This window comes from Pezoporus wallicus, unplaced genomic scaffold (genome assembly GCF_028554395.1).
Source record: "Pezoporus wallicus isolate ANWC-B61680 ecotype Strahan unplaced genomic scaffold, APGP_CSIRO_Pwel_v1 contig_5542, whole genome shotgun sequence".
NCBI lineage: Eukaryota > Metazoa > Chordata > Aves > Psittaciformes > Psittacidae > Pezoporus > Pezoporus wallicus.
The window spans coordinates 1113049-1126385 of NW_026640165.1; the positions used below are offsets into that span (position 1 = coordinate 1113049).

At 36.9% G+C, this 13337-nt stretch overlaps 1 protein-coding gene across 5 annotated transcripts in view; it reads right to left on the minus strand.

Annotated features, from left to right (window-relative positions):
- SRPK2 (SRSF protein kinase 2) overlaps window positions 1-13337 on the minus strand; it is a 152342-nt gene that overhangs the window by 26833 nt on the left and 112172 nt on the right. For all 5 annotated transcript variants that reach the window (XM_057417812.1, XM_057417811.1, XM_057417808.1 and 2 more), the window contains 3 exons: window positions 7771-7877; window positions 3095-3260; window positions 971-996 (listed from right to left, as the gene is read on the minus strand). In XM_057417812.1, the coding sequence (XP_057273795.1) occupies window positions 971-996; window positions 3095-3260; window positions 7771-7877 (299 nt within the window). The remainder of the gene's footprint in view (window positions 1-970; window positions 997-3094; window positions 3261-7770; window positions 7878-13337) is intronic.

Below are 13337 nucleotides of genomic sequence, written 5' to 3' on the forward strand. Positions count from 1 at the left end.
GACCAGCAAAAGTATGCTGAGAAAAACTAGAGACTGAAAATGGTAAAGGATTTTAAATAAATCCTGTGTTGTTCAGTTATTTCCTTGTGAAAGGAAAGCATTTTTATTATTCACTTCTGGCCCAAAACATGTAAATCACAAACAACAGATGGCCATTATGAAAAGTTTCACATTTTATATAACATATGGATTGAAAAACTCAGGTAACAATAACAAGAAAACTAACACATCTGAGCTAGGACTGAAACACTTTCTCATATTGTAACTGAATTCTGACTTCTATTTTTACTAATTCATAGATGAGATCTATCCAGTTCTCATTCACTGTTTAGGTATCACCACAAGAAATCCTAATATAATAAAAAAGTGCAAGGAACAAAGGAAAATACTGTTTTCTCAAAGGTTTATCTGTAAATCCTGTTATCTCCAAAAGAAGCTACAAGACAGTTAGAATAGGACACTTAATTTGACAATCCTATTATTTTTCACCCATGTTGTATGCCCACATACATTCTGTACATACAGAAAACAGGTCTAACCTTAGATATTTCAGTGGTTATCTGCTGTATGTATATAGCAAAAAGATCTTCCAAGTCTCACAAAACCCCTTCTCCTTTAAGGCCTTTTTTATTAAGGCTTTGAAGTTCTTAAGATATATGCAATGCATGGTATTTAGTGTGTGCACCCATTTTTGTCAGGATCTGAACAGAATGGATTATTCCTCGAGAGATGAAATGGCAGTGCTTAACTGTCTCTGACATAGCTTTAGAATTGTACGTCTATCAGAGTTTCCATCAGAGAAATACTGTACATAAAGCTGGTAAGGCCAAAGACACTAAAAGAAATGTATTCTTTGAAAGACAAAAGCTTTAGTCAAAGGAAGCTTGCAAAAAGGGTAGTGACTACCAACAGTCTAATAGCAACTAAACACAGAAAATAAAGTTAATTTGAATTATATAACAATACTTACAGGCTTTTGTTGTGGAGCTGTACTCACTAAAAAGAAAAAAAAAAGAAGAAAATTGTTTCTACAAAACCAACTCTAAAAAGGCAAAAAGTCATAGAAATTGTGTAAAAATAGCCTTAAATAAACATATGGCAGAAATTTATTTTTTTAAGTCATATTTTTTCTCTTTACAAGTACCTGCTGCCTGAAATCATTTGATGCCTCCATTGGAGCATCTGGAATTGGAAGGAGTTAGCATCAATTTCACTGTTATGGTTGGTGGAGAGTTAATTAAAGTTAGAAAGGAAAGTGTGAATCAGTGAGAAGTGGACAGAAAACATTAAATGACTGCAGAGTTCTCACATATTAACTGTATGTAGTCAGCTGACTGAGAAGATATAGGCAGATTTTAGATAGTTCAGGGAACAGCAACAAAACTACTGTATTGCACTCAGCAGAAAAGTCAAATATTCATGTTTCCTTCACTCTGAAACAAGGCAGTTTGATTGCCAGGACTGGAGGCATGAAGAAGTGCCTCTGGAAGAAAACACACCACCACAGAAAAAAAAATCTCAAGCATGGACTTCTTCCTAAGCATCTCTCAGAAGGATTCAGTCACTGACTAGGTCTGATGAGATTGTAGTACTAACTGTAAAAATGCACAGAACAGCAATACAAGTCACACAACATCCCCTACACCACCACCACCCCCCCCCCCCCCCCCAAATAATCAAACCCAATAGAAATAACCAAATGTGGGAGACAGAGGCAAAGTGGAAGTGAGAAAGAGGAACTGAACGGGGGAGGAGAACAGCTCATGAACTTCTTCAGACACGAAAGCATATGGCAATTAAGAAATGCAAAATAAAAAGTTAATACTTCAGAACTCTCCTATGGCTTCAGCTTCTGCTGCTAAGTTCAGGGGAAAAAACTACTTGTATGCCTCCTGAGAGGGCAAGGCATTCAAAAACATTCTTAAACTTGAGTACCAGCTCTGATCTAAAAAGGGAAATTATGCAGAACCTATTCTTGAAATGCTGTAAAGAAAACACATGCTCAGCTCCTGTGTGGAAGGCCACAGATTCAATTACAATTTGCTAAGAACAAAGTGTGGTAAGAACTCCATCAATACATTCCTTAAAATAATACTTATTTTAATGTCAAGAAGCACCATATAGGCTGCATGAACAAAATCAAGTTACTTCCCACACAAACAACATACAGTCTTTAACTATGTGATTACACATTATGTAAAGTTCAACACAATATATTCATGATTGATAAGAATTTGCATCTAAACATACAGAATACTGTGAAATATTTATGGATTTTGACCACAGCATTTGTTACAGCAGGTACTTTTATTGTACTTCTGAGATCTTAATCTGTGATATATTTTCTGACAATATTACAATGGTATTTAAATGACATTATTTCTCTACTGCCTGTAACTGATGGGCTTGACTGGTAAATAAAAAAGCAACCATGGTACTGAAGATCACTAGAAAAGCCACCCTTCCTCCTTGTTTCTCTTCACTGATGGCTGAGAACTTCTTTACCTTGGTTTCGCCTAGCTAAACATAATATACAATTCTTTTCTATACTCCTGGCAAGTCCAATATAAGACATATCACATACAGTGATAGGGAGCAGGGCTTATCAGGAATTCAGTTAGGTATAATAAATTCTATTTTCAAGGGTGAAAAACTATCAACTCTTAAAGAGTTTTCATTGCAGTCTAGCAAGTTATAACTGACGAAAAGGCAGATTATTTCACAAGGATGCTGATGAACTTGTAATAGAACCAGACACATAATTTAGGTAAGATCATCGTTAGTATTAGAAATCTAAGGCTCCAGTGTGGCTAAACCTCAGCCATTAACGCTTGTGCAGTAGGAGGAGAGTAAGTTTACATAAATAAATCTTTTTCTGCATCTGGAGACCCTGTAAACCTGAATGTGCAAAACTGAGAAAACATTTCCCTCAGTCAAATGCTCTGGACAGTTTCCAGAGCATAAATAAGAATTAACTAGACATGCATTTTTCATATGCAATTATTTAAAATGTTGATTTTGATTAAACATAATATCATTAGCATTAATATATTGATGGAACTTTACTACACTGCATTTCAATATACTATCATACCTGCTGAGCCAGAGGGGGGAGGAGCACCAGCTTTCTGCCACTCGGTAGCTTCAGCAGCCATTCTACGAACATAGGCATCATCCACGCACATCAAAATGTTTTCTGGCTTTATATCCGTATGGATGATCTTGCACTTGCTGTGTAGATAATCTAGACCTTGAAGTACCTAATTACAAAAGGATGTTTTAAAACCAAGCTAAATGCATTTGTTATTAGCACACACATGTTCAACCAATTGCCTGCAGTCCATTTGTGGCCCAGATAATTTATTTAGCTCATAAAAACAGTTATTGAGATTTTCATGAGTAAGATACTCACTGGCTAAACTGTCTTGATAACAGCAACCTGCTGTCAGACTTCCAAGTGCTCCTTAGCTGATCTGCACATGTGTAAAAAATACTTGCTGTATCTTTCTTTGAAAAGGGAATCTGGCTGATCCTCACTGGTTTAAAACATAGTTATTTGGAAAAGAAAACCCTGTAAGTACTACATCCTTGAAGTAAACTGAAGTCCAGTTTGTGAATAACCATCTTATAATTGACTATAAAAATAAAACCAAAGAGAGAACTGTGTTGTTGGGATGAAATGCTATCTATAGTTTTCCTCAGAGTGCCAATAGTAATCCAGCTTTTCATGTGACCAACACATCACAACTTGCCTACCTGTATTTGTCGCATGTATTTTTTCACTAGTCTTTTATACTCCCTGCAAGCTAAAACCTGCTGGCTCATATCAAACCTGCATATCCAAAGTCTTCAAAATGCATTCCGGGACAAAAAGTAAAACATGACTTTTACACAATGAAAAAAAATATTCTTAAATTCTAACTGGAACAGAAATACAGTAGTTTGTGTGATTTTACATGTATTTTAGGTAAAACCTACGTATGATAAATTCTGGAAGTCAACTGCTACAATTATTCAGTACAGAATAACGTAACGGCATAAACCAGGCTACTATGATAATCTACATAACTATCGTAGAGAAACATCAGCAACAAAGAAAAAAAGCAGAAAACTAGCTGAACCCATTTAAAAGACTTGTTTCAATGTTCTACAGCAAGAAACAGACCTCCAGACTCATGAGCTCCAACTACAAGAACATCCTGCCAGTCTCTGTATTTTGTAAATAAGCTTTTTGCTCTCAGGATCCTTTAAGACAGAGCTAATGAGGGTCAACTTTAAAAGCAAACATATTGATTCAAAATACCAGTAACAAAATACACAGGTATTAGTCCACCACCCAGTTCTGAGCTAGTTCCAGAACTGGCACACCCATCCAGCACGCAAGGTAGCTCAAGAGAAGAGCAGCTGCAAAATGCATATGATATTTACACTCAGGCTAACTTATCCTAGAAACAATTCAAGTGCATGGCTCTGCTTTCTCCAGTTCTGGAGCTAGAGTAGAACAGCTACTGTTTTGAAAAGCTTTCTTTGTACACCTAGATGAAAACTCATGCGTTCACTTGAGCAGGACTTAGTGCCAATGGTACACCGAAAACCTGCTCCATTCTTGACAAATCTGGATTTTTTTCTTGCAGATCCAAAATTTGCTTAACCACTTGCCAAAGCAACTGAAGGAACATACAGTATGTCTCAAAATAAGAAATGTTAAAGAAAGACTGGTTTATTATGGGAAGTTAGCAGTTAAGTGACTTCAAAATTTACAAGAGGCATTAACAGCAACATAAAGATGGATTATAATAGTCTCTTCCCTCCCCCACTACACGACCATTTTACAAATTACCACTGAATGCCTATAATTCTGAGGCCAAGAAAAATAAAAGATTCCAGAGTACACAGGAAGCCATAAACATTCACAAGATAAATAAATATCTGTTCCACTGCAACCTGCGAAAGTGGCATTTATGAGAAAACAGACTTGGTATCTCCCACTTCAAAAAGACAGTCTTTACCCCTTTTAGTAACAGTGTCGCAGAGACAGCTTTGTCTTTAATGCGGTTGAAGAATTCTCTTTTGGGAGACAAAAAAACTTTTTTAGAAAACCAAACCTGTAAATTAGAAGGTTGTATTTTTTCCCTTGTAAGGTCACAAGGTCAGTTTCACATAAAGAAACTCATAATTGGCAGTTTCTAATTAATATTCACTTGTTTCTTCATTCAAGGAGCGAGCCACATCATACTGACCCATTAAGAAGATTTACTATATTGCAAATCCAAGCAAAAGTGAAAACCTTCATTGATAAATACATGATGCTCATTTCAGCATCAGTTTCAGAACATGATCCTCTCAAAAGAGACCGATGCTATACATTTTACAACCCAAAGTAAGGAATTAAATACATGGACCCTTCCAATCATCTCCACTCCAAACAAGGAACTGCAGCAACAAACCCCATTTTCTATTCTGCAAGGTCTTCTCTTGCACAATAGTTCATATAACTCTGACCCAGAGGAAAAAAACTCTGGTTGAAACTGAAATGAGATTTCTCATTAAGAAACTCAACTCTCAGCTGCATTTTAAAACAAACCTAATTTTGCCCCAAAGCTCAAAAGTACTCAAAAATTGAAAAATAAAAAAAAAAAATAAAAAAAATCTTCCAAATCACAGCATAAAAAGTTAACTTTTCAATTGTAGCTTGAAATTATAGTACTTTCTGAAACAAAATGGCTTGCTGCACAGTAATACCAGTGCATTAATTGTTTCATATTAAAGTTTCACAAGTAAGTTTTTAGAACATGTGTACCACAAGTTTTGTCTCAGTAGAAGAAAGAATAAGAATCTGTATTCTCTTTAATGAGATGAACAACCTGGAAGTCTTACCAGTTAATGCCATTCTCATTAGTCTGAAACAGTGACTCACAAACTCCAATCTCACAAAAATAAAACCTTTTTAATCTTTCAGGACCAACACATTCCGCTTTTTTTCACGTATCAAGTGTCTGAATTACCTGCAATTTTTACCACTGCTTACACTCATGCTTAGAATGGAAGACAAGGTGATTTAAACCTTCCCTAAGTCATATCAACTTCAAAGTTGCACCTAACCTCAAAATCAGATCAGCCTGCTCTAGAATTTTTATCCAGTTCACTTCTAAGATGTAGACTACCTAACAGTGTAGACAACCTGTTCCAGTGTCTTACTACCCTACAAAGAACTTTCTCACTACAAAGAAATTTCTTCCTAATATGCAACCAGAACTTCACTTGCAGTAACTCACATACACTGCTTTTTGTCCTATCTCTATGTACCAACAAGAGAAGTTTGGCTCCATTTTCTCTATCTGTCCTGAAGAGATCACAAGTTTCCCCCTTTATTAGCCTTTTCTTCTTAAAACTGAACAAATCAGTCCATGTTGTATGCACTTGTATATACCACTTGAGTCAAGTGCCACAGTCATGACAATCACAGAAATCAATGAGAGCCTCTCCCTTATCAGGGCTCCTTCAGGCTCCTGTTCTTGCTGACCCACTTCTCACTGGGTTGTGGTCACCATCCCTGAAGATCGCACCTGAAAGTCCTCCTCTGCTACATTACAGGAGACTGTTGGCAAAGATGCCATGAAGCTGGGTTCAGAAGCTTTCCTTCCAAAAATGGGTTGTGGTTTGGCTTACAGGCAGTGTAACCAAGGTAAGAGTAAACTGCTGCTAAACATGGTCTATCAAGGAATTACATGTGATTTCTCACGTTTTGGCCAAACAAAGGTGCAACCAGCACAAAAACATTCCAAAGAAAGACAATATTTACCAAAACCAGTGGATATTTATATGCACACATGATACAAACATACACATTCCCTTTCCTTCACAGGCAGCTCAGTTCAGCTGGAGCACAACAACTCCTGATTTCTAGTACCTGAGCCACCTAGTTGTACAGGTATTAATGGACCTAAAATTTCAACTGTAGAGTAACAATCTCATCAAATTTGTTATTTAGCTAATTCTGATGAAAGATGTAACAAGCTGATATTCACCAGTTGACATACAATAATATTTACAAAGAAAGTTTAACAGATCACTAATTTATAGGTAAAGTAGATGAAAGGCAATACTAGTTACTGAAGTGCCAGAATACTTCATTCATTATTTGTAGGTATTAACTGCTGATGGATTAATACAAAATCAGAGATATACATATGACTTCTCCTTGCTGAGACACTATTTATCCTTAGGATCACCTCTCAGGAACTTCATTTTTGCAGTACAGCAAAAGAATGCATTTTGAAAGAACATGTCCCAGTGAAATGTTCTCAGATGTTTCATCTTGTTAACCCTCTGACACCACAAAAACTTAAACACAGAGAGATGACAATTTTTCAAATACAATTTTTGTTCTGTTTTATAATATTACCTCCCCCTGTTCTGAAATTTTATATTCCAGAAGATCTTATTAAGAAGCAATTGAACACGAATATCCTTACATCTATGAAAAAGATTTATTACTTCAACTTTTTATTTTCTAAAGTAGCTGAGGAAACTCTTCTCAGAAACCTTGATTAAAAAAAAAAAAAACAACACAAAAAACACAAAACAGAAAAGCCCACAGCATGCAGAAATGAAGGCTGTCCAAAAAGATGCTCTTGCCACCTCCCCAGGATTACCAATAAAATTATCTTAGATATTCATCAGTAAGAGTTCTGCTGAAATATCACCATTCTAACCTTCAAACTGTTAACAGGGGTAGAAAAACCTAATTAAAACATTACCAAATCTTACCTGTCGAATTATACTTTTTACACAACGGATGGGAAGGCCTTGATAATTGGATTTGATTATCCATTTCAGGAGATGATGTCCAAGTACTTCGAAGACCATACATACATCTGGGATTTAATTAAGGTTAATTTCCAAATAAAATTGTTGAGGAGATCAACATAAATGTCTGTTTGCGTACTGGCTAAAGCAATCACCACCCTGTTAGAGGGAAAACACTTCCCCCCTAAAACGAGCAGAACACAGTGTATGTTTTGGTATAATATTTCAATTGTACGTGTCATATGTAAGAACAGTGCCCAAATGCAAAACAAATGAAACATTTTAATTATACATTTTAATTATACAAATCTTGTCAAGCACTTCCATATATTAACAGCAACATTAGGGTGAACAATGAAATAGGTAATTCTAGAAAATAATTATTTTTTGTTTTCTTTGAAGCAGTTAGAACTACTGATTTGGCTTATAATGTCTAGCTTCTAATAAACTTTCAATAATATTAATAGACTTTTAACACCAAAAGTCTGCAGCAACAGTGTTTTAGAAATTGAACCACACTAGAAATCTTTCTGATTAGGCTCAATTAAGAATCACTTGACAATAAAGACTCAAGTAGTAAGAGAATGGATCTCTTACCACCTACAGTGTTAACTGCAGAGAACAATGTCAATCACCAAAAAACTCAGGAACAAAAAAAATGCAGAACTCGGAAGCAACATGCAAGAAACACAATGCCAAAAAGTTTAATTTGACCCAGCATCTACTACTGGTCTGCAACACAGGCCAACAGAAGATGGTCAGGGAGAAGTATTAGGGGAAAAAATAATGTAGGAGCCTCCACTGATCTGCGGTTCAAGGGCTTCCTAAGATAGAGAATCTACACTTAATACACCTAGGTAGGTTATCTTTCCATTAAGAAAGTATTCAGATATTCAAGCTAATTTTAAGTTTTATCAGCCATAACATTCCCCCAAGACATTAATGATTTGACCAAGTTAATCCTCAGACATGAGCTGCAAATGACCTTGACATCCCTGGAAATCAGAAAGAATGTTAAAATCTTAACTACATGAACCTGTAACCTTGCAAAGAATAATGTAAAACAAATAACAGAAAATGAACTGACAGATACTGCAGGAAAATCTCAATGGATGAAATCAGACTGTATCTCAAGAGACCATTCATAAAGAACTACACACTGTTAGGGGAGAAATCTTACCTAACTTCTAATCAAGTTAGTAAGTTTTACTAACTAGAGTCACAGCAATGATCTTAAGAGTCATGGTCTTAACTGCTGTCAAAATGAGATTTACTTTGTTTATCAGTTTATCATTTACATTCTTCTCAAGTACCTACCTATATGCATAAAGCTAACTTAAGTTTTGAAATCTACATCCCTTATGCCGGAGTTAGATCAAAGTTAAAAGGTCTCAAGACTGGTCAAAGCACATTGTGAAGGATGGTAACATTTTGATTGTTGCTACCTTTCACCTCCCTTCATGTTCCTTAATTCCTGTATTAAAGGAGACAGTGAATAGTCATTTCCCAACCATATCAATCAAATCTACTCAGAATATTATAAAGCTCTGTTCCATGCAGAAAAGGAAACAGTCTTGGTTACTTTACCACATAAGCACCCTATGAACAGAAGTCATTAGCAGAGCACACAGCCATCAAAAAGGATGAGCAGAGCACAAGAGCCCTGCACGGCTTATTAACCTAGCCCACACAGTGAAGTTGCAATGCTACAGCAACACAACAGATTTCAGAAAGGCAAGACACTGCAGCATTCAGAGATGAAATTTAGGACACCCGCCCACAGCCCTTCAGACCGCTGCTGCTGCAAACTGTCCAATGCAGATTCCTGTCATTCCTTGCACTTAGGGAAGTGTTAAGCCTTGCCAGTAACCAGAAGAGAAATGGGTGCAGGGAAGTGAATAGCTGAAAGGCAAAAAGAGGGCACCAAGTAGGAAGATGCAAGGAGACAAGGCAGAGGCAGGCAAAGAGAGGAGGGACACAAGAAAGAGAAGTGATGTCTACCTGAAAAAAAAGATGGCGACATCTTTCTGGGAGGACTCAGACAAACTCAAGGCAGTGCTCAGCACTGGGCAGAAGACACATAAGAGGCTCAGTGTTTACAGTAGGTATTCAAAAAAGTTGCCCGCTTTACTATTCTGACCTGAAAAACATCAATTGTCAGCCAGACTGCCCACTACAAAGTGTTTGGGAAAAGCTGTGCATTAACTGTTGGGAAACCAGCCTCACATGCCCCAGGATCTTCCTACAGCACCAACATCCTGACAGATGAGTATGTCCAAAAAGTCCTCCATCAAAAATAAACCCGAAGCCCACCCAGCAGACATGCCTATTCTGAAACACTGTGAAGCAGTTTGAGAAATATCTGAAAGGGGGAAATTGAGCAGAGCAGCAAAGGTGAGAGCAAACATAACATGAATCAGCTGACAGGCTTAAGTACTTAAAACTGTTCTTTCTTGACTAAAAGCTTACCAGTAGGTATCTATCTATCTATAAATGCACATTACAGAAGCACTTAAGAGTTTAGATGAGGGTTAGACACTAGTTAAATGAAATAAAGTTCTGGTACCAACATAGAACACTTCTGGGAGGTATCTCAGATGCTTCTGGATTGGCAGCATTTATGCTTTATGTCATGTAATTAATGCTGTATATTCTTTGGAGGTAATTTTATTATAATTATTATAATGTCCGATTGTGTCAGGAATGTTTCCTTCCTTATCATTTTACTTGTCTCTCCAAATACTTGTTTCATTATGTGGTTATCTGAATATTTTATTTAAAAAACACTACACTCAAATAAACATTTATTAAGGCTCTAATAAATATCCAGTGCAGACAAACATAATAACCTACACTTACTGAAAACACCAAAGTGCCCAAGTTTGGGAATTCTGTTATTTCCTGGAAAAAAAAGAAAATAAAAAATCATAATTGCAATCTTTTTAAAATGCTCAAGTAGTTAAAAAAATTATCAGCCTAGCATAGCACAAGACACACTGTTAAAATCCCTTTGTATATAAACACTTCTTACATCTCCTATGAGAAAGATGACACAGTGCAGGCCAATGACTCTGCACGTTCCCAGCTCGGTGCTACACAGCTCTTGACAAGTTTCCCTGTCTGGAAGCTCCACAACATTTTGTGGTATTAGCCATCCAAAGGATTCACCCACCTCTCTTCTGTCTTGCTTTAAATTTTAAATGTATTCCATAACCAATGATCTAGCCTCTATGAAGCATATGTTGGTTTAATTTACAGTCAAGGAACAGATATTTAGTGACTTGCCCAGAGGAAGCTGGAAACAGCAGAGCATGGAAAAACTCTCCAATTCCTGTATTTCTCTCAACCTGTTTAACTCAGTAACACTAACGTAGCACTAACAGGGTATTTTTAAAATGGAAACAAATAGCAGCAAAACATTATAGTCAGTTACCTGCTCCCTCCCAAAAGAACCTGCACCAAAGATTATTTTCCTAGAAGACAAAAAGGAGTTGGTCAAATCATCAGTGCAACAAACTGCTGCTCAAATTGGCAATGCAACTCAGGATGCACAAGCTGCTCACAAGAAAACTCAAAGCATAAGATACTTGATCCCATATTTTCACTGCTGGTTAGGACTTTGACAGACTTCCAGCTGTAATTTCAATTTGAGTGCAGTGTCAACCCATCCTGTCTGCTGTACCTTTCTGAAAAATGTACTTCTCAGTAAGGCAGGAACATCTGCCTTCCACATAAAACAACTTGTGTACTGTCAGAGTTTTCAACATGAAAGTAAAACTGCAATAAAATAAATCAACATCAGCTGTCCGGATGGTAACACAAAGCTATCTGAACCCTTATTTTTCACTAGTACGTTGTCTCTTTTGGCTCTGTCAACTTAAGTGTCGTATTTCAAAAGATAAAGTTTGGATATGCTTACAAAATATTATCACCAACAAAATTTACTCTCCATACTTAGGAATGGCTCTCACCTTTATACAGACTCATACATAATTGTGAATCTTAGTAATATTTTAAGAATGTTATTGGGAAACTGCTCTGTTAAACAGATTAAAAGTTATTTCTATGTGTAACTATGAATGCATTTTCTTATTCCCTATTTCATATTAGAAAACAGCAAGTAAAAATTTCTGATTTCTAAAAATAACTTTGATTATCCCTCAATTGTACAGCTGTCAGCTAAAGACCTGAAGTGCTTTGGTTGCATTATTTCTTCGTGAACAGTTATACAAAATAGATATATCTATAAAATACTTCTTAATAAGCATCTCAGCTCAGTTCAAACATTAAAACATGTTTTTTTGTAGCACAACAGCTACAAGAAACCCTCACCAGGGTTCTTTGCCTTACTGTGTTAAGCAATTTCCTTGATCACAAACCATTTATATTCAGATTGACATGACTATTGGCAACTGTATGGTTTATTTTAATATGACGATAAAACCTAGGCAATAAGCAGACTACACTAACTTCACCTACACTTAAGCACATTTCTACCACAGCTGGCAGCTGACAACTGAAGCAACCAGGAAACAAATCTAAATGGGACAAAGGGAAAGCAGTTAAGATGCCATTCTGTAACTGAGGATACTTGTCCCCACACTCTCGTAATTTATGCCAAGAGACAGATGGATAAGATGAAAACTGCCTGCATTCTTCTCCCTGAAAGGATGCTTTCTAGCAGGCATTCACATTTACTGACAGTAACTTCTTAGAGGATGAGAGTAGATGAAAAGCACCTTAACCTGATCTGCTGAAGACTGAAGGCCCATCACCAAAGTCAACCCAGTGTTAAGCTCTTTAGAGCAGGAACTGATTAATTGTCTGGTAGTATGAAACCATGAACAGTGAGGTCTGTTATTAGGGCTCCAAGTATACACATAAATACCAGCTGTAACAGTAAATGAAAGCACAGCAATATAATAAGCTGCTAAAATATCTCATATAATTAGCAATGAAAACTCACTTTAGCTCAACTCTGAATCCAAATGCTTTCAAAGACACAAATTTTTTCCTGAGAACAATATTCCATCACATTTTACTGTGTCTCTCCTTTCCTAACACTCCCTCCCTTCCTTTTTTTAAGACAGCATTTGAAGATGAGGATGATCAGGGGACTGGAGCACCTCCCGTACGAAGATAGGCTGAGAAAGTTGGGGCTGTTCAGCCTGCAGAAGAGAAGGCTGCGTGGAGACCTCATAGCAGTATCTGAAGGGGGCCTACAGGGATGCTGGAGAGGGACTCTTCATTAGAGACTGTAGTGACAGGACAAGGGGTAATGGGTTAAAACTTAAACAGGGAAAGTTTAGATTGGATATAAGGAAGGAAATTCTTTCCTGTTATGGGTGGTGAGGCACTGGAATGGGTTGCCCAGGGAGGCTGTGAATGCTCCATCCCTGGCGGTGTTCAAGACCAGGTTGGACAAGGCCTTGGGTGATACGGTTTAGCGTGAGGTGTCCTTGCCCACGGCAGGGGGGTTGGAACTAGATGATCTTAACGTCCTTTCCAACCCTAACTATTCTATGATT